The sequence below is a fragment of the Solanum verrucosum genome, unplaced genomic scaffold, assembly GCF_900185275.1.
Source record: "Solanum verrucosum unplaced genomic scaffold, falcon-dt-bn FXZP01000257.1, whole genome shotgun sequence".
NCBI lineage: Eukaryota > Viridiplantae > Streptophyta > Magnoliopsida > Solanales > Solanaceae > Solanum > Solanum verrucosum.
The window spans coordinates 1,552,189-1,578,483 of NW_026020539.1; the positions used below are offsets into that span (position 1 = coordinate 1,552,189).

Sequence of the window (26,295 nt, forward strand, 5' to 3'; positions counted from 1 at the left end):
ATTCTTTTGATAATTTGGAAAAAAAGAATGACGACTTAGAAGAGTTAGATAACTCTACACAAGTGAAAAGAAAAAGAACTCATTGACGTTTGGAGCTTTGTCATGCTTTCTTTCACTTTATTAATTTTTTTATGGTAATGATTCTTTATAGTATTTCTATGAAAATTTGTTTGATGAACTTGGTCTTTAATGTTACCTTGATCTTACTATAGTAGTAATGGTTCATGCAAGGAACCTATGTTACATGTACATGTGTCTCTTTTCTGAATGTGTTTTCAATTCACATTTCTTCTTATGAAAAACTTCCAAACCTATTTGAACTTTTGTTTGGAAGACTTTGCTCTTATTTTTTTTTTTTTGTATTATCTAGGTTGACATGAATCCCTCAAAAACTCTGAAGTATGAAATGGGACAAACTTCTAAAATTCCCAAGCATGAACTCATTCAGCCAGGTGCCTTAGCAAAGGGACTTGGTCAAAGTTTGAAAACTATGAGCACTATCAGAGTTAATGCTGAACAAAGGACTTTGATTGCCAAAAATAGAAGTTACTATACAGCAACTTCTTAGTTGAATAAGCTAGCAGATAATAGTTTCCATGTGCATCCTTCTTTTGAGGAAAAGGAAGACAATGCTCCCCTCCATCAAGAAGCTGAAATGAATCAATACACTTTGACCAATGATGCAAGGGGTCAGGGACAAAGCTTAAGGATTAATGATGAAAAAAGGACTATGATTGGCGAAAATAGAAATACTACAACAACTTCTAGTCGAAACAAGCCAGCTAAGAAAAGTATCCCTGTGCCTCCTGATTTTAATCCAATGGAAGACAATGACGCCCTCTTTCTAGAAGCGGAAGTGACTCGAGATACTCAAAGAAGTAATCATTTGCAAAAGAGTTAGTCTGGTTAATTTGTTTGATCAAGAAATTCTGCTTAGCTTTCTCTACTTAATCTCCTTTGTATTCTTTTTGTTACTAAAGAGAATAAACTTCTTATTTTGGTTGACTTCCATCAAAATTTGCAGGTCCATTTGAATTTGACAAGTCCAAAAAAGTGATTGAAGTGCCTCGAGTTTCCCAAAGAAGTGATACTACTATTTTATTTTATTTATGAAACTTCTTTTTGTTAGTTGAATTGAAGTCTTGATTTTTTTTTTACTTGCACTTAAATTTGCAGGTCCATTTGAATCTAGAAAGGAAAAAAAAGTGGTTGGAGTGGCTCAAGTTTCTAAGGGAAATCAAACTAGTAAGTATTTTCTTGTTGTTACTTGTAAATCAGCAAAAAAGTTATCTATGAATCGCTTCCCTAGGAAGATATGTTAGCATATGACTAGCATTTTCAGGAACAAGGACCTTTGAGATAAGGGCAATACTAGTAATTATATGTCTCAGCAACTCTCCATTCGGGAAGAATTGCAATCCTGCTTTAGCAACATCTTTCTTAGATGTTGTCCATTCCCCTTTCTATATCACATTTTATTTTTTGGCAACTTAAGGCCTGATCTCTTGCAATAGGCATTAATATTAAGCTTTGATATCTCTATTAGAGTGAATATTTAATTTTATTTTAGTCAAACTAAGATTGATGTGAGTGAAAAGTTATTTGTCAATCTTATATTAAACAATAATGTTGTTATCTCTCATGGTGAAAGAAGAAGTAACTTTTAGAACCTTGAAAATAAATAAGTATTAGTTGGGGAGCCTGATTTATATTTCTCAAGTACAAATTAAAATGTTTACACATGGGAGTGCATTTAAATTATAGTCCTCTTATACTTTGTAGGTCCAGTTGGATATGATAGGGCAGAAAATATGACTGAAGTGTATCGAGATGTTCAGAGAAGTGATACTAGTATATATTACTTTCTTTTGTGTAATTCTTTGTTGTTGTTAGTTGGCTAGAAGTTTTATTTTGTTTTAATATTATAATTTGCAGGTCTTTTTAAGTCTAAAAAGGTAAAAAAAAAAGTGATTGAAGTGGCTAAAGATGCTATGAGAAATGAAACTAGTATGCATTTTCTTCCGTGTGATATTTTCTTTTCTTGATGTTACCGGTAAAATAGCCGAAAAGTTATTTTTCCTATGTATTTGACATCTGATGCTTCATTATGTGTCCTTTCACTAGTCCTAACCATATTAACCTCCATCGATTCTTGATTTATCAATTGTGATTTTCTGAATGAAAGTTTCTAAAAAGTGAAAGTCACTGATTTGGGATCTTAAGTTTTCCAATATTTATTCCACTGCTAGTAGCCCCTTTCTGTATTAATTTTTTTTTGGCAACTTGAGGCCTTATCTCATGCAATGGGCAATGTTCTGCCTGTTTTGTCTAGTTGTCACTTGGTTTGGAACTGTGTTGTAAAATCACATGGATAAAAGAAATATAGTTGTGGGGATTCTCACATTTGTTCTACCTGCTTTGTCTAGTTGTCCCTTGGTTTGGAACTGTGGATTGGTACCTCTCAAAGGCGAAGGAAATTTAGTGACCCGATAGCATGGTTGGATATTCTGTCTTACAATATTATAGAGACCAGACCATTGTATACATTAATAATTTCAAAACTTGACACCTAAAACATATCTACTGGATCATTCTCCAGTTTCTTTTGATTATTTAGTGCTAATGATCAATTTATATCAAAGAGCATAGTTGACTTACTTTAAACTTTGCAGGTCCAGTTGGATATGATAAAGGAGAAAAAATGAATGAAGTGTATTGAGATGTTCAGAGAAGTGATACTAGTATATATTACTTTCTTTTGTGTAATTCTTTGTTGTTCTTAGTTGGCTTGAAGTGTTATTTTGTTTTAATATTATAATTTGCAGGTCTATCAAAGTCTAAAAAGGCAAAAAAAGTGATTGAAGTGGCTGAAGATGCTACGAGAAATCAAACTAGTATGTATTTTCTTCCGTGTGATATTTTCTTTTCTTGATGTTACTGGTAAAATAGCCAAAAAGTTATTATTCCTATGTATTTGACATCTGATGCTTCATTATTATTTTTTTCACTAGTCCTAACCATATTAACCTCCACCGATTCTTGATTCATCAATTGTGATTTTCTGAATGAATGTTTCTAAATATTGAAAGTCACTGATTTGTGATCTTAAGCTTTCCAATATTTATTTCACTGCTAGTTGCCCCTTTCTGTATCACATTTTTTTTGGCAACTTGAGGCCTTATCTCTGCAATGGGCAATGTTCTGCCTGCTTTGTCTAGTTGTCACTTGGTTTGGAACTATGGATGGGTACTTGTCGAAAACCAGATAAAATGTTATTTTGCATATTTGGTCTAATAGATCTAAAAATACCAGACCATTGTATACAATAATAATTTCAAAAGTTGACACCTAAAACTTAACTACTGGAGTATTCTCCAGATTCTTTTGATGGTTTAGCACTAAAGATCAAATTTATATCAAAGAGCATAGTTGACTTACTTTAAATTTTGCAGGTCCATGTGAATATGATAGGACAACCAAGGGGAGGGGAACAAACATTTGTAAGAATATTTTGTGATTAAGACCTGGAGAAAAGTTAAAAGTCACTTTGTATCAAAATCGAGTTGTTGGGAATCACACCTCATTTACGAGACACTTGGGTTTGCTAGTTCTTCATCATAATATGTGCCCATTGCGGGTACACTCATGGATGGATATTGAAGAGCATAAAATTGAGCATATGTGGGCAGTTGTTACAGTAAGAATAACAACATTACTCTATTTTATTTTCGCTGGCCTGATACCGCTGCTACTATACTAACAATATTTTTTCCTCTTCTTCTTGTGTTTGTTTAGAATACTATGATGTTGCCTTTGTTTAAGAATAGCTATACCAAAACAAACAAAGAATTCCCCTCCTCAGTCTTACTATGCACTCTATATTTAGTTTCGTGATCCATTCACACTCAGTGTTGAGGAATTTCTACTACCCCTGTTAAACATAAACAACAATTTGCATCTTGCACCTGCATGTTCAGTCTCATATATTGCCATATTACTTCATATACACTGCATGTGTCCATGTTACCCAGAGGATGTGCTATTCTGAAACCTTTCATATAGTAGTTTGCCAACATAAGCTTCATTCCATTTCATGCATCCCTTAACTTTTGGTCCTCAAAAATTATATATGGGAGGCACACCTTATCCCAAGCAATCAAAGGTGTCTTTCTCTGATCTGCAGTACCTCCCTATACAAAGCTCTTAAATAGTTGACATGTAAGATCAACCCTTCAATCCATTAATCAAGAACATTAACTTGCAATCAAATGTGTCTTTCTCTGATTCTGATGATATTTTTCTCTATTTCAGGAAAAGTTTGACTGTGATAAAATGAATGATCAAAGAGATAATGTTTTGCAACATATGAGAAAGCTTTGGAACAATTGGAGAGGATCGTTGCACAAGAATATGAAATCCAAGTCATTGCACGAGGTTCTAAAAGATGTGTCGATAGGAGTAGACAAGAGTGATTGGGAATGGTTGGTCAAGGAAGATTTTTTATCTGATAAGTTTAAGGTATGATTGCATAGCTATTGATTAATATCATTTTATTTCCAAGTCACATATGATTACTGTTTTGGAATAGTTCTTTTGATTAAATGATTTCATTTGTGATCAAGAGGATACAAAGTAGTTACAAAAGTTAATTTAAGAATAAAAATAGAATCATGAAAGAAGCTTGTGATAATTTCAGCTTGTGTTAATGCAGAAATCAAGTACAAGAAACACAATCAACAGGTCTAAGTTGTGTATGCCTCATCGTACTGGTAGCAAGCCTATAAGAGAGATTATTTACGAACTGGTAAGTAAATCATGAAACCCTAAAAGGAAACCTCCTTTTTCTATAAAAGATCTTATAGTACTTACTTTTTTTTATTGTTAAGGGAGGCAAAGATGGTAATCCACCAAACATGGCAACTATCTTCTTTGAGACTCGTAAAAAGGGAAATGAGCTTGTCGAACCCGAAACAAATGAAAAATACGTATGTTTATCGATAAATTTCATTTAACATTTTCTCTCTAGATTGATTAATTGAAATATTTTAAACATTCTTGTATTTTATAGGCTGAAATTCAAGAGCTTGTACAATCTGAACCGTCTCTTACTAATATTGAGGTAGTGGAAAGGTGCTTTGGACCTCAATGCAAAAGTCATGCGGTTGGATTTGGTGGTGGGATAACCACTAAGGAGTTGAAAGGTGGTAGTACTTCTAAGGCTGCATTGTTGGAAGAACTGAAAATAACTCAAAAAGAAAAGGAATCACTACAAAAGCGTATTGATATTCTAGAGAGTAAATATGATCGCCTTGAAAGTATAGTGGTTCGTCAGCATCCATCACCTCCATCACTTCCACCAGGTTAGCAAACTTTTCATTAGCTATTCCATGATGTGTATTTTTCAATGAATTTAGTGATGGCATTAACAAATGCTCATCTTTGATAACGGCTTTGCTAATGCAGTGGTCTGTCTTTCTATGATAAGTTTATTTTAGAGGGTAGACAGTCTTTAGTTGTACTACTTTCCATGATGAACGAGACTACATGCTTATAGAATTATGCATATCTCTATTTTAATCAGGATGTATTCCTTTGTTCTGAACTGAGTTCCTTTCCTGCATGTTCACCTTAGTATTTGTGTTGCGTGTTAAATCCTTACTGTGTTATAGTTTTAGAATAATTATCTCTAAACTTGTTGAACTTTCTTTTTTTTTTGAAAAATTACTCAATTTTTATTCTTGTCCAGCTTCAACTCCAGCTTCTCTTCAAAAGTTTCACAGCTTTACTGTCACGACCCGGGATCACCCCCTAGTCGTAACCGGCGTACTCGACCTCGAAGAGGTCTAATGCAAGCCTCTTAGCATTCATTCATCGCATAGACACTAAAACCATAAGGAATTAAAAACTTTCTTTACCAAGAAAACATTTCATTAAAAAAAACAATAGCAAGCGGAAGACTTTCTAGACTTTATACATGATGTCTCAAAACCATCTAATACTTTAGAGTACAAATTTCGGGACTAATCCCGTACACAACTTAAACAATACTAAAAGACATAAAAGAACGTATTGGGTATTGTCCTCGAATCTATGAGAACTCATCAAGTCTTCATCTTCAACACTTAGAAACCTATCAAAGCCATGACATGTCATCTTCTCCAAATCCCTACACTTTAGTTCAAAAAAGGGAAAGAAAGGGGTTAGCACAATTAAGTACTAAGTATGGAGACCATGCAAAAACATGTCAAAAAGGACATTTTCAAAGAATAAATGCTTTTATATCAATTTGATAAAACCTTTCCTTTACAAGTATAAGAGACATAATACAAGTCAACATTAACATATAAGACCATAGCCCACCATACATATAATCAACATATGTCTATATACAACTCATGCCTAACTTTAAAAGAACACATGTCATTTCATTACCATAGGACCTCTACCTAATATAATCTTAAGACACACTTGAGTAAGACAAAAAGTGACCGCCCATACAACCTCTTCAAGCACACTTAAGTGTTCCTCAAGATTACCTTAGATAAGGACATTTCCTTTACAACATAACATCAATAGGCCAACATTCTTTAAGAAACCATTTTGGAGACATTCAAGCACATAAGGGGACTTTCACATAATAGTCGTTAGACTTAGGGAACTCACTTTAGTATCTTCAAAGCCTACTCGTGCCATGTGTAGATAGCATCCCATACTACTACCTACACGTTGTAGAACCTATCCTATAACTAGAGTGCAAATCCCACATGATGGGAATAGGCATAACCGACATAGACCATACTAGCTAGGTATGGAATCCGGAGTCTATCCTACTCCGTGGAGGTTGTTCTACTTGCCAAAGGTAGAACTAGTAAGCAGCCCATGTAGGCACATGGTTTAGGGGATGTCCAAGGAAGTTCATTGTGCCTAATCTCATACTCAACTAGGCCACCTTCCTAACCACATCCACTCGGTGCTAGCCTTGTTTCCCATAGAGTATTCAATCACACATGTACTTAGAGAAGGTTCCTTTTCTAGTTCAACCAACTCATAGTACCTCTTCCCAAGAAAGGCCCCATTTCTTAGTCATGGCCAATCAAGGTTCATAAGGATAGCTCATTAAATCCCCCTGGAAGGGTGCCTTAGGCCTACCGATTTTTCATTAAGGGTGCCTTAAGCCTGCCGGTCCAAGGTTCATCATTTCACACATGAGAAGGGCTACCACCATTAGGTCTACCGATTTCATGGTTTTACATTTACTTAGGAAAGCTAGACTTATGAAAGGGCACCATTTCTTAGTTTTGCCGATTCAAGTCTTGGCCTAGAATTCCTCTTTTAGCATTTATAGAAAGGGCACCATTTCTTAGTTCTGCCCATTTCACACATTCATGCATTCAAGACTTTAAGTAACAAGGAGGGACACTTTAGTCTACCAACCAAGTCACAACATTTTCATTTAAGGATACTTCATAATCCAACATCATTTCATATATACATCATAAGAAATCATACTTTAACTCACAATGTTATCCACTTTACATAGGATCATCACAAGATCACATAAAACTCATTCACATCATACCTTCACATATAGCTTCATATAAAACTCATTCACATCATACCTTCACATATAGCTTCACATCAAACTCTACATATAGCTTCATATAGGACTTTACATATAGCCTCATATGTGTATAATAATACAACAATATAATAACATTCACATAATGCCCTTCATGGCCTCAATTCACAATAATACAACAAATAACCACCTCCACCAAAGGTGGATCAAACCAACCAATAACAATTATATTAATACTAAGAGATCAAGCCATCTTACCACCCTTTTCAAAGGCCATAAGCCACAATGCTCAATTTCATGCCAATTATACAATATTTATCAAGTTTGATCAACTTACCCTCTTTCCATGGCAATCTTCATCATCCTCATATTCCAACAATTAACAATACAATAACAATGATAATAACAACATTCAACTATACAAACTAAGCTAAGCATAAGCCCATAATCAACATGAAGACCAATTCACAATTTTGCCCATTCAAGGCTAACATCCCACATCCTTCAATTCAATAACAATTCTTAACAATTCAACATAGATAAATACATACATGAACAGCCCACAACAATTTACACAATAATCGTCCATCAAATTACACAAAATCAATACACCCACTTTAGGCCAAATTTGGAGAATTTGTAAAGGCATGGGTTCATGAAGATTTCTTTCCTAAAACCATCAATAATCATTAATAACAACATAAAACATCATTGGAAATCATTTAAGGCAAGGACCCATGCTTAGAATTCGAAATAGGATTTTGGTGTATTTGAAAGACCTTGAAAACCTTTTGATTGGGCTCCTTGAAAGAAAGAATGATCAAGGATAAAGGATCCCTATACCTTAAAGATGAATTCCCCACGAAATTTGAAGAAGAAACACCAAGAAATCTTCAACCCCAGCTCCAACTCCTCTTCTTCCTCTCTTCTTCTCTTCTTCACTCAAGAACCCTAACTCTTATTCTTTTAAAATGGAACAAAAATGATCCACAAACAGCCTAACACAACAATATAACCTCAAAAGAAAAGATTTGTGAAAAGACCGAAATGCCCTGCCAACTGCCCAACTTTCAAAGGGCATAACTCGCTCATACGAACTCGGAAACGAGCAAACTCGGTGGCGTTGGAAAGATCGTTTCAAGGGCTTTCCAAAAATAACTGGAACTACTCCTGGATCATCCTGAGCTAGGAGTTATGACTGCTCAAAGTTGGCCAAAAACTCACTGATTTCCACACTTGGCCGAATTTCCAGATTCTGAATTTTTTTCCAAAAATGACTACTTCCAATTTCAAGCTTCTTCTTATTCATTTTAAATTGTCGGAGTTACACAATTAAAATGAAATTACATATAAACCCCTCATAGAACCTCATTATAAAGTCAACACAAAGTCATAGGCTCTTGCTTAACCTATCATTTTTTTCCTAGTCGTTACATTTACAGTATCTCTCTTCTGTTTATAATAAATTATGTACAAAAAATATTCTATTATACGTGTTGTCGTTCCCAGTCAATTAGGGAATCATAGAAATTTTACCCCCTGTACAAAACTAACAAGAATATAAAATTGAAGTTTGATGTTCATCACTGGTAGTCTCTGTATATTGGTTGTGGATTCCATTTGAGATGCAAGTTCAGTTTCCCTGATTTAACCTCGGCTAATTCGTACGAGTCTTTGTTTTCACCTTCAATTAGAACCCTTTTTAAAGTCAGTATGCATTTCCCCATGAAATCCTTTCCAAATGTGTCAGGGTCCCAGACTTCCAGCATTAACATGTCATGTAATCCGTCCTCAACAACAAAGTCAAAAGTTTGATTCCATACCGGGTTTAGACTTTCATTTACAACCCTGGTTTTGCTCTTGATTTGAGCCTTCTTCATGATCATAACGACGTAGGGGTCAGCCTTCCCCCCTATATCAGCTGGGGGCAGGTCATTACCTGATACCACGGTAACAGAAAGTACCCCTCGTACTATTACCTCTCTTCTATTGTTGATTTCACTTCCGTTTGGACTAACTTCTTTTCCTTCTGCCGAGTTTTTAAGAACTCTCTCTAATGAAGTCATTGACTCATTCTGAGAAAATAGCTTACTTAGCCCATTGTTCATGCCATTCGGGCAATACAATAGCTCCAAGTGCACCTGGACCCTATTTTTCTTATCTCTCTGAATTTCCAAATCTTTCACCAACTTCAACCAGATATCCTTCACTTTACCAGGCTCAAGCTCATTCAAAAAAATATGGGCACATCCAATTAGTTCAGCTGACTGAAGCCCTTTATCCTCATAGATTTTTACCACCAAATGTTGTGTCAATGGATCTTCGACTACGAACTCAAAATGCTCATATTCCAAATTGGGTTCAAATCATTGTTAGCTCTTGTTCATTCTGTCTCGTAAAGGGCTTACATATAATACAGCAAAAGGATTAGATTTTCCAATGAGATCTTTATTTGTTAATTTCTTTGCTTGAACAAGTTTCACCTCTAATACTCCAGTAGGCTTCAGTTCAAGGTCACTATAATCCCCAAGTAAAATGGGAATAACTTTTTGTATTGGCCACATGATAGAGTCTTCAACAACGTCCCAGATGGTTCCCTCAATTGCATCAGAAAGGCCAGGAATTGCTGTCATGTCGTCACCAATTACTTAAGCGTAAAATCCAGCTTTTTCTTCTGCTTTGGAGAATAGCATACAGCTCCGAAGCAAGGAAACTCATCAACAAGTGGCCTGAAGATGAGCCTGAAAATACCAGTAAACCTAATGTTTTTCACCTGCACTGGTAGTGCTACATCTACATAAGTCTTGATATCAAGTATTATGCTTGGATTCCCATCCCATTGCATCTCTAATTCCATAGTTATACCCTCACTTCCATCTTCAATAATAGAAATCCCTGTGAATTGTGGAGCAACTGTACTAAGAATGAACTTTGAAAAAAATCACATCCCTATATTGTTCCAAAATTGGCTCCACACTTTGACTTTACTAGTTCTGAAGCTGATGGGAATTAAGCAATGCCAACTTTTGGGCTCTTTGGTGATTAAATGATTGATTTATGCTTTAAAAGTTATAAGTTATAGCTATCCGACATTCTTTTATGAAATGACCTAAAATTGTTTTTTTTAACAGATGAAGAATGTGATGAAGATTAAAGAACCTGTTCTTGAAGAATTGTGGTGCCAGTTGAAAAGAAAGATTATTTTTTATTGTTGGTTCAGATCTAGAGACGTTTTAACTTGTGCAGCTATTTCATTTTCTCAATTTTTAGAATTCGATAGATGTCGAACATGTATGTTTTATAATCTTATGTCGAACATCTATGTTATTTAGATCTTATGTTGAACATCTATGTTATTTAGATCTTATGTTGAACATCTATGTTATTTAGATCTTATGTTGAACATCTATGTTTTTTAGATATTGTGTTGAACACACATTTATATGCAAGTTTTCCAGTATGTTTTCGTTCATGGCAAAACAATTATGAAATTTTATATTAAATTTTTATGGCTTGTGAAAAAAGAAGAAATTATATTAAGATCCGGAACTGCTCGAGGAATATAAAAACTATATATAATTATTTGAAACTAAATTTGTAAAACAAACTTTGTCGTTAAATTTATTAAAAGCAACGAAAGGAATTTAAACTTGGTCGATAAAAGTAATGTAATCAATGAAAGAATCTGACCACTAAAAGTACTTGTAACGACTGGAAATTGTGGTTTTACTTCAATGTTTTAATGACCAAATAACCATCAACGAAGGGAATTTGTGGTCGTTGTTAGTAAATGTAGCGACCGGATTTATCGTTGTCGCTAAGTGATATCTAACGACCAGCAATGCAATCCGGTCGGTAACCTTTAATGACGGAGATTTTAACAACGGGCGACGACCAATTTTTTCCCGGTTGTTATAGACCTTTAACGACTGGATATGGACTTTTAACAACTGAATTTCCTTTCGTTAAAAGTCATTTTTCTTGTAGTGTACGTTATGAAGACCCCTTCGTAGTTCTCAACTTCTAGCCCAAATAATAAGTCTGTGACCTTTCTATGGAACCACCTTATGGTCCGTCAAACTTCCTATGGTTCGTCCTTGATACTTGTAGGTCAACTTCCGAAACATGAAATTCCAAAAAATCAATCTCATTCCTACGAGTTCAATCTACGACCCATAGAAACTCCTACGAACTATAGACTGGACTCGTAGGTCACAACCTGTAGCCAAAACATGGAGTTCTTCCCTTTTCCCATTTCAAAGGTGTTACAATATCTCCCATTTGTGGACATTCATCCTCAAATGGTACTCAAGATAACATGAACAGAGTAGAAGAGAAGCTAACAAATCAACATGAATGCAAATCTCATCAAAATGCTCATAAACATGGAGAATCACTCCAAGCTAGATCATAACATCAAATATAAAGTTTGCAAGAATAGCATGCATATGGAGACTTGAGAATGAATAAAATGCATGAATCCTAAAGAATGAACCATGATGAGCTAATATCTCAAGCTAAAATAGGAGCGGAGGGAAAGCGATTAGGATACCGGGACATCAGATAGGGTTCAGCCTCCCAAGTAGCACCCTCGGCTAATTGATTCCTCCAAAGTACCTTCATGGACGCAACTTCTTTATTTCTCAACTTCCGAACTTGTCGGTCTAAAATCTCAACTAGAACCTTTTCATAAAAATATTCTCTTTAACTGCCAACCCTTCTAAAGGCACTATGGACGTCGAATCTCCAACACAATTCTTCAACAAAGAGACATGGAATACATGATGTATCTATGCTAAATCATTATGCAATTCAAGTTAATAAGGAACTTTGTCAATATGCCTTAAAATTTGATATGGGGACCAAGCTTTCCTTTCTTTCTGAATCTCATTACATCATTCATGAGTGAAATTTTCAAGTAGACCTAATCATCAACATTTCTCTTCTTCTAACATCAAAATATGACTTGTATCGACATTGAGCCCTATAAAAGAGACCTCACCAACTTCAAACCAAACTATAGGATACCCCCACCTCCTACCAAAAAGAGCCTCAAATGGCGCCATCCCAATACTAGAATAATAGTTATTATTATACTAAAATTTAATTAATGGTAAATGATCATCTCAATTTTCCTTGAAGTCAATTACACAAGCTCGTAACATATCTTCTAAGGTATGAATGATACACTCGTCTTGTTCATCGGTTTAAGGGTGGAAAGTCGTTCTAAGTTTCACATGAGTACCGAGAACCTCTTGAAATGACTTCCAAAATTGAGATGTAAACTCAGTACCACGATTAAAGATAATGGACAAGGTCACTCCATGCAATCTTACCATTTCTCGAATATAAAGGTTGGTGTAATCTTCTGATGAGAATGAAGACTTAACGGGAAGAAAGTGGGCTAATTTTGTCAGGCCACAATATTCCAAATAGAATCAAACTGTCAACGAGTGCAAGGTAAACCCTTAATGAAGTCCATATTCAAATCTTCCCACTTAAATATAGGATTACTAATGTTTTGGGCCAAACCACCCAGTTTTTTATGCTCAACTTTCACTTGTTGACAATTCAGAAATTTAGCCACAAATCCCACAATATCCTCCTTCATCTCTTCCATCAATAGACTTCTCACAAATCATGGTACATCTTGGTGGCTCATAGGTGAATAAAATACCGAGAACTTTGAGCCTTTGTTAAAATCTGATTTTCCTACTCTTCAACATTTGAAACACATAACCAATCTTGATATCGAAGGACACCATTTCCACGTTGGGAGAAAGCCTCATTGGATTTTTCTAAAATGGACTTCTTCAACTCAACTAGTGCCGGATCAAGATCTTGCTTAGCCTTTACATCCGATACAAAAGATGATTCAGAATCATTATGAAGAACTATACCACCTTCATTAGAACCAACTAAATGAACACCCAATTGGGCCAACCTACCAACATCATGGACTAACTCCTTCTTAGCATCCTTATCATGAGCGACACTTCCCATCGATAGTTGACTAAGAGCATCTGCCACCACATTCCCCTTGCTAGGGTGATATAGGACACTCATGTCTTAATCTTTCAATAACTAAAGACATTGTTTTTGTGAAGATTCAATATTTTTTAAGTGAATACACATTTCAAATTCTTATGGTTGGTAAACACATCTACATGAATACCATATAAGTAATGCCACCAAATCTTTAGAGCAAACACTACCGCCGCTAATTCCAAATCACAAGTTGGATAATTCTTTTCATGTACCTTTAATTGCCTTGAAGAATAAGAAATTACCTTCACATGTTGCATCAAAAGACACCCAAGACCAATCATGAAGCATCACAATAAACCATAAAACCATCTGGTCCTTTCGGTATTCTTAAGTTAGGGACTGAAGTGAGTCTGTCCTCCAACTCTTGGAAACTCTTCTCACAAGCTTCCACCACAGGAATTTTACCTTTTTATGAGTCAACGTTATCATAGGTGAAGCAATAGATAAAAATCTTTCCATGAAATTTCTATAATAACCTATTAGACCCAAGAAACTCTGTATGTCTACAACATACAACAATTTAGGCCTATTCTTAACCTCCTCAATTTTCTTAGGATCGACTTGAATACGTTCAACGAAGATCATCGAGCAACAAACCTCAATCAAAACTCATATTTTCTAAACTTAGCATACAACTCATGATCCTTGAGAATTTTTAACACAATCCTCATATGCTCATCCTCACTCTGTGAGTAAATCAAAATATCGCCAATAAACACAATTTTACCAACAAATCAAGATATTGCTTGAATACCCTATTTATCAAATCCATAAATGTCGCTAGTACATTTTTCAAACCAAAAGACAACACCAAAAATTCATAATGGCCATACCAAATTCAAAAAGCTGTATTTGCAATTTCACTCTCCTTCACTCTTAATTGGTGATAACCAGACCGAAGGTCAATCTTTGAAAAGTAACTTGCTCTTTGAAGTTTATCAAACAAATCATCTATCCTTAAAATAGGATAAATATTATTAATGGTAACCTTATTCGATTGCCGATAGTCAATGCACATTTGGAGGGAACCATCCATCTTTCGAACAAACAACACCGGATCACCCCATGGAGAGATACCCATTTTAATAAGACTAATCCAAAAATCCTTCAATTGACCCTTTAACCCCTTAAGTTCTGTTGGGTCCATGCGGTAAGGAGGAATATAAATAGGCTCTGTCTAGGAGAAGGTCAATTCCGAAGTCTATTTATCTTTTGGGAGGATCACCAGAAAGATCATTGAGAAACAGTTCCAGAAACTCATTTACAATCATAACTTACTCAAGAGTAGGGGTTTAAAATCTTTATACCTAACCCAAAAAAGATGTTAAATGCAACCCTTAGAAATCATTTTCCTAGCCTTTAGGAAAGATATAAACTGGCCTTTAAGAACATTGTTTCCCCCTTCCCACGACATGATAGGTTCGTTCAGAACCTTGAATGTGACCAATCGGTTCCTATAATCTATGGAAGCATAACATGCATGGAGCCAGTCTATCCCTAGAATACTGTCAAAGTCTACCATATCAAGCTCTACAATATCAACATGAGTGACTCTATGACAAATGAAAATTGGAAAATTTCTATAAACTCTCTTAGCAACAATAGAATCACCGATGGGAGTAGAGACATGAAAGGAGGACCACTATCAAATATTATGGCCAAATAAGAAGTAACAAAGGATAACGTAGCACCAGGATAAAGCAAATCATGCACATCAAAATGAAAGACTTTCAACATACTAGTCACCACATCCGCAGAACCCTTATGATGTTATCGAGTCTTAAGAGCATATAATCTATTATGGTAAGAGTCACACAAACCAGAACCACTAGGCCGAGCTTGCCTACCATTCTTACCCTTGTTAGCTTGTAACGGAAAATCCTTCACTTTGTGATTACTCTTTCCACAACCAAAGCAACCATCCAGGCTGACCAAATATTTCCCTTCATGTTTCTTACCATACCTTAAGCAAGTCGGGATAGAAGACCTATTACCACCACTTCCTTGAGGTTTAGGGTTAGACTCTCTATCTTTTTTTAACTTAGGAATCAGTGCATTAGAACATCCTTGACTAAAAAACTTTTCCCAGAATTAAGGATTCCCATGTCCACCAGATCTAGCATGTTAAAAGTCACCATAACCAGTCCTTGCCTGATATACAGTGAGTTTACGGTATTTTTGATGCGTTTCACTTAAAGTTTGTGTGTGTCTTAGGCTAATTTATTTTATTAGGATAATATTTGATGTTTAATTATTGCAGGAAAAAGGCTTGGATGCGGTTGATGAAGATGCCAGCTGAAAAGTGCAGAAGTAGCCACCAATGGAGCCACTCACGGACCGTAGGTCCTACGACGGGTCATGGATGGGCAGTCATAGGTCCTGGTATGGGAGTTGAGTTTCAGTATTTAGTCCATGGAATGCTAGGACAGACCGTAGTTCTCTCCATGCACCGTAGGTGATGGCATTATCGGTGGAAGATCCGGGAAGTTTGACGAAGTGTGGAACCACGCAGCAGACGACGGACCGTTCCTGCATAACCGTCAATGAGATCAGAGAAGTTGAGGTTCCAGTACCTGATGAAGTTTCTAAATGTTGAGCCACAAAGGATGACCTATGGACTGTAGGTCGACCCACGGTCTGTAGGTCGTGCCGTCAATAGAAGCCACGTTCTAGAACTTTATTTCCTTACTTTGTTTCCTATTTTATTTGGGATTTGTTTTCTATAAATAGGAGTTTTAATCCTCATTTTTGGGGGTTAGAAATTATTGTTAACTTCTAGTTTTTGTTCTTTGGGAATTAATTTACAAACTCTTAGCAATTAACTTTCCAAATTTCGTTTTATAAGATTTTCACTTTGAAATTCAATTGAAGATTTCAGGTTTCATCTATTCTAATTGTAAGTTCATGAATTCTTTCTTCTTAATTATGAATTGTGAACTCTCAAGCATGAGTAGGTAAATCCATAATTAGGGTTGTGGGAACCATGAGCAATTAGCAATGTATGAATAATAATTAAGTAATTCTTGAATAGTGTTTATGCATGTATTGTTAATCCTTTTGCTTAGAAATCTTTTTAACGAGTGCATGCGTTAGAACTCGTCTTGTTCTTACTTGACGGACAAAGGAGGTAAAGATTGAGAAAAGGATTAAACAATAGAGATTTAGTAGACATTATCTAACAGTCTAATGACAATTGGAGTGAGGGTGAAAACTAAGCCATACATTGATGTGATGACTAATCTGGGGTAAAAGGTAAGGGTTCATAAAACATACATATGTAGCCGGACCAAGGTGCGTGGTAAAATTCCCTACATGGAGGACCAATCACTTAGGTATACCTAACTTACCAACTTTGCATCTAAAACATTAGGAAATGATTACTATTATTACGATTACTGCGTTAAGAACTTGTGGGGAACACACATACCCTAGTTCCTTTCTCATAATGATAAACCAAAGTTAAAATCTTGTCTACTAGTCACTTAAGCATTTAAATCTGTTACTTAATTACAAAATTCCCCCTATTTACTTTCCTCGGAAATAATTTGACTAAATGGATATAATAGTGAGTTAAGTTTAGATCTGAACCATATTCCTCGTGGGATCGACCCCAACCTACAAGTTCGGTTCTTTACTTGATAACGATCACTTATACTTCTCTAAGGAGGTGTAATTTGAGCGTATCGAATTTTGGGACCACTGCGGGGAATTTGGCTTTTAGATAAGTTTAACTACATTGTTGAAATTTAGTCAAGTATTTCCTGATTTTACGTTTTTCTTTTGTTTTTGTTTTTTCTAAAGGTTTACACTCTAGTATATGCCAAGTACTTGGAGTCGAGGTGAACCATTGACCCCCTACAATCCAGAGCTGAGTAATACTTTGAGAAAAAATAATAATCAAGGGCTTCACAACAATCCAATTAGAGAGAATCTAGGTGATGGAGTAGAATTGCAGCCTCCTGGGGTTGTAAATGTGCACGCTCAGGTACATGGTGGTAATCTAATTGGAGATGCAGAGAAGGTGCATAATCCTCCAGCACCTAGGTTGCGTGATAACTACAGTGTTGACTACAATATAGTTGAATCAGAAGGGCCTATTGTTCTTCCTCATCTACCTTCAGGGTATACATTTGTGGTGACCAGCAGTCTGATACAAATACTTACAGCAAGAAGGTTGTTTTCTGGTCTAGCTTCGGGAGATCCACATGGTCACATGGCTAAATTGAGGAGTGTTTGTAAAAGTTGTGTGCGACGACCAGAATTGGATATGAAGGTCATAGGTTTGAGTGTCTTCCCTCTACCATTGACTGGTGATGCTGCGGTGTGGTTTTCTGAGATTCCATACAATTCGATTCATACATGGGACCAACTGCATAGCGTGTTCATGGTGAAGTACTTTCCGGTGTCTAAGAAGCTAAATCACAAGGATAAATTGAACAATTTTGTAGCACTACCTAGATATTGTCTAAGCAGTTCATTGGATAGGTACATTGTGCTCATTAGAAGTGTTCCGAATCACCACATTAATGATGAGTCATTAAAGGAATATTTTGGAGAGAGGAGGATGACAATGGAAAGGTTGTGGTAGATACTATTGTTGGAGGGTCATATGGTGAGTGCACTTTTTAGGAGATTGCTAAGAAACTAGAGAAGATTTCCTGAAACAATAAGGCATGGAGCACTAGAAAGGCTAATACTGGAAGGAACACGTTCACGGTCCAAACTGCACCAAATCAAGCAAATGATGATATTCGTGAAGGGATGGCTCAAATGAGGACAGAACTGGGCTTGGTATTGAAACATATGCGTGAAGATACAGAAAAAGTGAATGCGGTAAACTACTTAACTAGACTTCTACCACCACCAATTGAGGAATGTTACTATGAGGAGGATGCATATTTGGTTAATGATCAGACAGGGGTTTTTGAACCAACACCTAATGTTTCAACTCGGATAATTGGCGCCAAGGTCAAGGAAACCAAGGTCAGAACTATGGAAACTACAATCAAGAGGGAAACTATATCCGGGATGGGAACTACAATCGTGATAACAAATACAACCGGAACAATTATGGAAATATAAATGAGAGAGTTGGGCCCTATGTTCCACCTGGTAATAGGAAATATTGTAATAGAGAGGTTGGTGGTAGTATGTCTCACATTGAGGTTATGATGCAAAATATGATGAAGAGGTTTGATGCAACTGATGAGAATGTGAAAGAGATGTGAAATGACTTTTCTGGAATCGGTCAAAAAGTTGATGCCCATGTAGTGTCGAACAAGCAACTTGAGTAGCAGTTTAATCAGTTGTCCACTACTGTGAACCCACGTCAGCTTGGCACACTTCATAGCAACACCATCCAGAATTCAAAGAATGATAGGCAATGTATGACAGTCACTACTCGCGGAGGTAAGTAGACCATTGATCCCCCTATGTCATCTAGGTTGAAAGAGTGGTAGAAAAAGATGCTGATGAGATTGAGGTTACTGGAGAGTCAAAAATTGCTACAGAGAAGAAAGCAGAAGTGACCCAAAAAGTTGTTTCCATGCTTAGACCTCCACCTCCATTTCCACAGAGATTGGTGAAAAATACCAAAGAGGGAAAATACAGCAGGTTCATAACTATGTTGAAACAACTTTCCATTAATGTTCTGTTGATAGAAGCTTTGGAGAAAAGACTTGGCTATGCATAATTCATAAAGGACTTGGTGACCAAAAAGAGGACTGTCAGTTTTAAGAATGATGAGAGGTTGCAACATTGTAGTGCCATTCCTACGAGGTCACTTGTGCAAAAGAAAGAGAATCCTGGAGCTTTCACTATTCCGTGTAGCATTGGTATGTTGCATTTTGCAAATGCTCTATGTGATTTGGGTGCCATAATTAATCTGATGCCATTGTCGATCTACAAAAAATTTGGTTTAGGGGCTAAAAAACAATGCGTCTACTTATGGGTGAAAGAACTGTAAAGAAGCCCATTGGTGTTCTCCAAGATGTCCTTATGAAAGTGGAGTCATTCATTTTTTCGGTGAATTTTGTGATACTTGATTGTGAAGTTGATTTTGAGGTTCCCGTCATCCTAGGGAAACCATTCCTTGCTACTGGGCGTGCCTTAGTCGATATGAAGAGAGGGAAGATGAAGTTTTAACTGAATAATGAGGAGGTAACTTTGAATATTTATAGGTCTATGAAGCAGGAAAGCAGTCTCAAGTCAGTTTCAGTGCTGAATCATATTATGGAGCGAGGTTCTGAAGTGTCTATTGAAGAGAGGTTGGGTGTTGATGCACTGGCAGCGGTAATGATGAATTTTGACGGTGATGGTATTGCAGACTATGATGAATTAGTTGTTGTACTTAATAGGTTCGTATTCCGTTCCAAACCAGAAAGATTGGAGTTATATATAAAGAATCGTGATGCTCCACCTGCAAAACCGTATGTGGAAGAGCCTCCAAAATTGGAGCTCAAGGCTCTACCATCTTATTTGAGGTATGTATTCTTGGGGAAAGATGGCACTTTATCGGTAATCGTTGCTGCTGATTTGAGTGGGGAACAAGTAAAGACATTAGTTTCTATGTTGAAGAGGTTCAAGCGAGCTATTGGATGGACTATTGCGGACATTATTGGGATTCCTCCTGGCATTTGTTCTCATAAAAGTCCAACTCATTCCAAACAGTAAGCCAAGTACTGAGCACCAAAGGATACTTAATCCACCTATGCAAGAGGTAGTGCAAAAGGAAATTATAAAATGGTTGTATGTTGGACTCATATACCCCATTGCAGATAGTAGTTGGGTCTGTCCTGTTCAGTGTGTACCTAAGAAAGGTGGGATTATTATGGCTCCTAATGCAAAAAATGAACTGGTCCCAATGAGGCCAGTGACTGGATGGAGAGTACGCATGGACTATCGCAAGCTAAATGCCTGCACAGAAAAAGATCACTTTCCGATGCCGTTCATGGACCAGATGTTGGATCGTCTTACTGGTAAGGGTTGGTATTGCTTTCTAGATGGGTATTCGGGATACAATAAAATCTCCATAGCTCCGGAAGATCAAGAGAAAACCACCTTCAATTGTCCATATGGGACTTTCACCTTCAAGAGGATGCCATTTGGGTTGTGTAATGCTCCAGCGACTTTCTAGAGGTGTATGATGTCAATATTTTTAGATATGGTGGAGGACACGATTGAGGTATTTATGGATGATTTCTCTATGGTAGGTGACTGGTCTGATGATTTTTTGATGCATCTGGCCGAGGTACTAAAACGATTTGAAAAATGTAATTTGTGCTCAATTGGGAAAAGTGCCACTTCATGGTGAAAGAGGGGATATTTTTGGGTCATTGGATTTCACAGAAAGGTATTGAGGTTGATATAGCCAATGTCGAGGTAATAGAAAATCTTCCACCACCTATATCTGTAAAAGGTGTTCGGAATTTTCTTGGGCATGCCGGTTTCTACTGGCGATTCATAAAATATTTCTAGAAAATTGCACACCCATTGTGCAAGTTACTTGAAAAGGAGTGTAAGTTTAATTTTGATGATGCTTGTCTGAGAGCATTTGGAGAGTTGAAAGAAAGGTTAGTATCAACACCTATAATTATTTCACCGAATTGGGGGCAACCATTTGAAATGATGTGTGATGCGAGTGGGGTGGCATTTGGTGTGGTATTTGGACAGAGGCTAGAGAAGATTCTTCATCCTACTTACTCTGCTAGCAAAGCTCTGAATGTGGCTCAGAAGAACTATATTGTGACTGAACAGGAACTCTATGCTGTGGTTTTCGCATTCGTGAAAATTTGATCATACATGCTTGGTAAGGTCATAGTGCATACTAACAATTCTGCATTGAGGTATCTGATGGCTAAAAAGGATGCAAAACTAAGGTTGATTAGGTGGGTATTGTTGCTGTAAGAGCTCGATTTGAGGTGACGGATAGAAAGGGAACGAAAAATCAGGCTGCCGACCATTTGTCAAGATTGGAGGAGGAAGCTATGCTCTATTTAGGAAATGGGGCTGAGATTAATGATGCATTCCCAAATGAATAGGTATAGGCTTTTTCTTATGATCTTATCCCTTGGTTCGCAGATTTTGCTAATTACTTGGCAAGTGATTTGGTTCCATCGAATTTGTCATTTCACCAAAGGAAAAAAAATATGTGTGATGTGAAGAAGTTCTTTTGGGATGAGCCTTACTTGTTTCGTATTTGTGCTGATGGGATTATTAGTTGTTGTGTGTCTGAGGTCGAGATGATGAGTATACTAGAGTCGTGTCATTCATTGCCTATTGGTGGGCACCATAGTGGTATTGGGACTACTCATAAAATCTTGCAGTGTGGGTATTACTGGCCTACCATCCACCAAGATCCTCATAATTTTGCCAAGTCTTGTGATCGTTGCCAAACAAAAAGAGGAATTTCAAAGAAGCAAGAACTACCTGTGAACCCGATATTAGTGATTGAGCTATTTGATGTCTAGGGTCTTGACTTCATGCGGCCGTTTGTGAGTTCACATGGGATGAAGTATATTCTTGTTGCGGTTAACTATGTATTAAAATGGGTGGAGGCAATTGCGCTTTCAAACAATGAGGGAAAGAGTGTCACCGCAAACCTGAAAAAAAGTATATTCTCCATATTTGGTATACCAAGGGCAATCATAAGCGATCGAGATTCTCACTTTTGTAACAAGTTGTTCAAGTCGTTGCTAGAGAAATATGGTGTTTTTAACAATGTAGCCACTCCTTACCATCCGCAATCAAGTGGGCATGTTGAGGTGTCAAACAGTGAGATAAAGCAAATCCTTGCAAAGACTGTGAACGCTAACAAAACTGATTGGTCAAGAAGGCTTGATGATGCTCTATTGGCCTATCGCACCACTTTCAAGACTCCCATAGCTATGTCCACCTATAAACTTATATATGGGAAGTCATGCTATTTTCTTGTAGAGCTAGAGTATAAAGTAATGTGGGCGCTAAAGAAGCTGAATTTGGATTGGGCACCCCATCGAGCCAAAGACTGGAGGAGATAAATGAGTTTCGCCTAAAAGCATATGAAAGTTTAGCCTTTTACAAGGATAAAATGAAGAAATACCATGATCAAAAGATTGAAAAGCGTGAATTTGTTGTGGGTGATGTAGTATCTTATTCAACTCAAGATTGCGCTTGTTTCCTGGCAAGATCAAGTCCAAGTAGACCGGTCCATTTAGAGTCACTCAAGTTTCTCTGATGCTTATCGTGACCAACGACACTAACCTATGGTATGAGTGTCTACAATCGTTGATAATATAGTAACCCAACTAAAGGTTGGGGTCGTGTCCCAAGGGAGTGGTTTTGAGAATTGATAGAAAAATAAAATTTAGCTCTAACTGGTCGTAGCTAAAGACATTAATGAACAAAACATGGTAAATAAAAGGGGGTGACATGAAAGTGTCAAATATCAATTTTGGGGTTTTGTCACAATTAGTAAATATAGCAAAAATTAACAAGAAAATCAAGTTTGGGGAAATGTTCTTGGGGTGTGCCTGCAATACAAGTTGAGATAAGTAGTTGGGTACATGCTTTTGATAAGAAATTTGTAAGATAATAGTGACTAGGCTAAGCTTTAAATGGAAATAACTTCCCTCTCGGGCAACTTACCCCGTTTCAAATACGTTCCTCTCGGACACCCATTTGCTGCATGAAGACCAGCCTACGCCTTACCCCACTCACTCTCTCGACCTGAGTATTAGGAAATGGGACTAGGGCTCACCCTCTCGGGCTGAACCTCAGCTCAACCCACTCCTTAGGCAATCAGTCTAGTGGTCTTGGTTTCGCGACCTCCCTCTCGTGCAAGCCAAAAACACATGAGTGGCTTTGTATTTGCAACTACAAACCCTTTTGATTAAACCACAACCACTAGGTGAAATCACCATTAAACTACATCTAACCTATCTGCAAGCAAGACCCAACAATAATAGCAACACATATTTGCTAAATCACACTCCAAGAATGGGGGTTTTTAGCCACACATCAAGATATAAAAAAATACACCTAAAATGATAGTAAAATCAAATGGGTATAAGAAATTAAACCTTAATTTAAGAAAAGGAAGAAGAATAGAGAAAACCCACTTCCAACTTGGGGAAGATGAACTCCTTTCTTCAAGTTTCGAAAAACCCTCTCCAAACTTGAGAGAAAATATCCAAAAAGTACTATTCTATTATGTAAATTAAAAATAAAAGTCCGTCTCTAAAAATTAATAATAAGTTCAGTATTGATAGACTTCAGAAAATAGCGCTGGCGGATCTTTCGACGAAGTTAGTCGATTTCGCCGAATGACTTTGGCAACTCGCCTTTCATTTGTCTCATCGCTGTTTCGTGCTTGCCTTCAACACCTTCACGTTCTGGGCCATTGGGCGGTATAGTAGTGTTTGATGGAACTATTCGGCGAAGCGCCGACTACTCCTTTCATCGCCTTTTTGATCCTTCTCCTTCAGGGCTTCACGTACTAGAACAAAGGGCGGAGTAAATCCCTTCGGCAAATCGCCAAGTGTGCTTGCTGATGCTTAGGTTTCAGCTTCGTCGTTCTTTTCAGCCTCTTAGTTCCTTTTTGTGCCTAAGTGTCCATGTTTTCACTAAAACTTCAAATACCTGATACTTAAGAGTTTTCATCAGATATTTAGATAAAATATGCATTCGAGGACACTATTCTTATCAAAATAAAGACCTAAATGAGTCCTATTTGTGGACACATCAACACCCCCAACTTAAACTTTTGCTTGTCCTCAAGCAAACTCAAGTTCAGCCGTTCAAAAAGGGTGTCTCAAACAGTGCTACACAAGACTCAATGAAGAATATACACAACAAGATTCAAATTACTTATACACAGATCAACTGTGTACTCAAAGATTCAAATTGTGACACACCATTACTAGAGATTCTCGTGCTTGCAATACTTGCTACTTGTGCAAGTTCAAGCTCGACAAAAAGCATCTAAATGCCCTCACATGAAGAATGATTCCATATTCACACACAGAGGTTAATCAATTCAAGATCAGGAATTAGATGCAACGCTCACACTCAAAAAGAGGATCCCAATGCATGTTTTTACCTATAGGTTTGCCCTTATTTTTCAATCGACTTTCGATTCGGCTTACTCAAGATCAAAAAGGTCTTTCTAAGGCTTGTAATGGGGATGAGTGCAAAGGTATGGTAATTTAGGCTCAGTGGCTCCTTCCTCGTGGGATGTGGTATTCTTAGGGCATTCCGTTCTTTTCCTTTATTGATTCTTTTTCTAGTGCTTCTAAGTCACCTGTTTATTCACCTTTTTGGATTGCTTGGAAAACGGATTTCCTTCGTAGCTTATTCCACATATTAATTTTATTTTTTATTTGAAGGGGTTTCCACTGTTTTGCAACACCATGGGTTAAAGGGGACTTTTCCTGCACTTCTTGACTTCTCATTTTCCTTTTCACCACATCCCTAAGTTGGTTATTCACTAAACCACAAATTAAGAGGATTATAGGTAATGGGTCAAGGGAGGTCTAAGGTTCATCAAGGTTCTTCCAAAGAAAGGTAAGGCTCAAAGTGTGTTCAAAAAGAGTTTCACACACTCATGGGTAGGCCACAAAAGAGGTATATGACAAATTTGGCTCACACTCTTTAAAGTTGCCTAAGATCATATCAAGAGGACACCTTTCTAAATCAATTAGACTAACAGGGCAAATTCTAGGTTTATTCATGCATGGTTCAAAGCAACCTAATCACACAAGGCATCGACACTTAAGTTAAGCAAGACTACACACTTTCGCTAGTGTGAAACGGTCATAACAAGAGTTAACATATTGTCTATGCAACTTCATTTGGCCTCATCGTAGCCATACATTAATGTTTGTTCAATTGAGAGCACTATTCAAGTCATCGGTATTGATTGAAACCGAGACCTATTTTTTTGCAAAAGAACAGTAACATTCAACTCACAAGGGGTGGCAAAAATGTGCGAAAAATTCAAAAAATTTCGGAAGGGTCAAACTCATTTTGCAATTAAATACAAAAGAGAACCATAAGCTCAAACAATTGCCAAAGCAGTTATTAACACAATTATAAACAGACAACCCAAATGTATATAAAACACAAGTATCTAAAACAAGCACACAAAAAGGTGAGCCTCACCCCACCATAGATAAAATCATTTGTCCTCAAATGTATAACAATAATCCAGAGGTCAAATTAAAGAAAGACAGAGATAGGGCTAGAGTATAATCCTGGTTAGGCAGTTGTTTCGAGTTGAAGTCCTTCAACAGATGTCACGTAAAGCAGAAGGTATGCTGGGGACATTTGGTGCATTGCCGAGAGATTCGTCAAGTTATGTACAACTTTTCTTAGCATTCCAGTGCGCCTATCTTCAACCCACGCTCTCGAGTGATTAATCAGCTGCCTTTTTGTGTGTTGGCCTATAGCTTATCCAGTTCGTTCCCATTCTGTGGTTGAGTTTTGGTTTTTGAGTGATTCGGCGCTTCGCCGAACAAATTTTTACTTCGCCGAGTTTTACAAAACTTCTCAGCAGTTGTGGGTGTTCAAATGGCGGTGACCATCTCGGTCGCCGATCAGGTGGGCGATTCACCGACACTGTCCTGAGCTCGCCGAGTGTACAGACTCTAGACTTTGAAGATATCCTTAATCAAACGGCGGAATAGATTTAA

At 37.0% G+C, this 26,295-nt stretch overlaps 3 protein-coding genes, 1 long non-coding RNA gene and 1 pseudogene across 4 annotated transcripts; 4 read left to right on the forward strand and 1 right to left on the reverse strand.

The window, feature by feature from the left end:
• Window positions 1-482: 482 nt before the first annotated feature.
• On the forward strand, window positions 483-1,322 carry LOC125809985 (uncharacterized). The gene is made up of 3 exons (XM_049489507.1): window positions 483-896; window positions 1,025-1,084; window positions 1,177-1,322. Exons 1-3 carry the CDS (start codon window positions 656-658, stop codon window positions 1,320-1,322), a joined length of 447 nt encoding a protein of 148 aa, XP_049345464.1. The 5' UTR covers window positions 483-655.
• A 460-nt stretch (window positions 1,323-1,782) lies between these two features.
• On the forward strand, window positions 1,783-3,482 carry LOC125809970 (uncharacterized). Its single transcript, XR_007441839.1, has 3 exons — window positions 1,783-1,851; window positions 2,826-2,894; window positions 3,453-3,482. It is a non-coding gene; the product is annotated as an uncharacterized LOC125809970 (long non-coding RNA).
• A 167-nt stretch (window positions 3,483-3,649) lies between these two features.
• LOC125809986 (uncharacterized) lies at window positions 3,650-5,365 on the forward strand. Its single transcript, XM_049489508.1, has 4 exons — window positions 3,650-3,697; window positions 4,312-4,518; window positions 4,887-4,985; window positions 5,069-5,365. The coding sequence occupies exons 1-4, from the start codon at window positions 3,650-3,652 to the stop codon at window positions 5,363-5,365; spliced, it is 651 nt and encodes a 216-aa protein (XP_049345465.1).
• A 3,797-nt stretch (window positions 5,366-9,162) lies between these two features.
• Window positions 9,163-10,534, reverse strand: LOC125809987 (synaptotagmin-5-like; annotated as a pseudogene).
• A 10,255-nt stretch (window positions 10,535-20,789) lies between these two features.
• LOC125809988 (uncharacterized) lies at window positions 20,790-21,666 on the forward strand. Its single transcript, XM_049489509.1, has 4 exons — window positions 20,790-20,876; window positions 20,975-21,071; window positions 21,177-21,397; window positions 21,514-21,666. Exons 1-4 carry the CDS (start codon window positions 20,790-20,792, stop codon window positions 21,664-21,666), a joined length of 558 nt encoding a protein of 185 aa, XP_049345466.1.
• Window positions 21,667-26,295: the final 4,629 nt, after the last annotated feature.

What these genes read in the sequence shown, in the direction of transcription:
- LOC125809988 (XM_049489509.1), top strand. Translation starts at nt 20,790, where the DNA reads ATGGTGGAGGACACGATTGAGGTATTTATGGATGATTTCTCTATGGTA. An exon ending in TTTTGATGCATCTGGCCGAG is followed by an intron (nt 20,877 to 20,974) that starts GTACTAAAACGA and finishes TGGATTTCACAG; the next exon opens with AAAGGTATTGAGGTTGATAT. An exon ending in GAATTTTCTTGGGCATGCCG is followed by an intron (nt 21,072 to 21,176) that starts GTTTCTACTGGC and finishes CTTGTCTGAGAG; the next exon opens with CATTTGGAGAGTTGAAAGAA.
- LOC125809986 (XM_049489508.1), top strand. Translation starts at nt 3,650, where the DNA reads ATGGATATTGAAGAGCATAAAATTGAGCATATGTGGGCAGTTGTTACA. An exon ending in TTTTATCTGATAAGTTTAAG is followed by an intron (nt 4,519 to 4,886) that starts GTATGATTGCAT and finishes TTTATTGTTAAG; the next exon opens with GGAGGCAAAGATGGTAATCC. An exon ending in CCGAAACAAATGAAAAATAC is followed by an intron (nt 4,986 to 5,068) that starts GTATGTTTATCG and finishes TGTATTTTATAG; the next exon opens with GCTGAAATTCAAGAGCTTGT.
- LOC125809985 (XM_049489507.1), top strand. Translation starts at nt 656, where the DNA reads ATGAATCAATACACTTTGACCAATGATGCAAGGGGTCAGGGACAAAGC. An exon ending in AAGTAATCATTTGCAAAAGA is followed by an intron (nt 897 to 1,024) that starts GTTAGTCTGGTT and finishes CAAAATTTGCAG; the next exon opens with GTCCATTTGAATTTGACAAG. An exon ending in GCCTCGAGTTTCCCAAAGAA is followed by an intron (nt 1,085 to 1,176) that starts GTGATACTACTA and finishes TTAAATTTGCAG; the next exon opens with GTCCATTTGAATCTAGAAAG.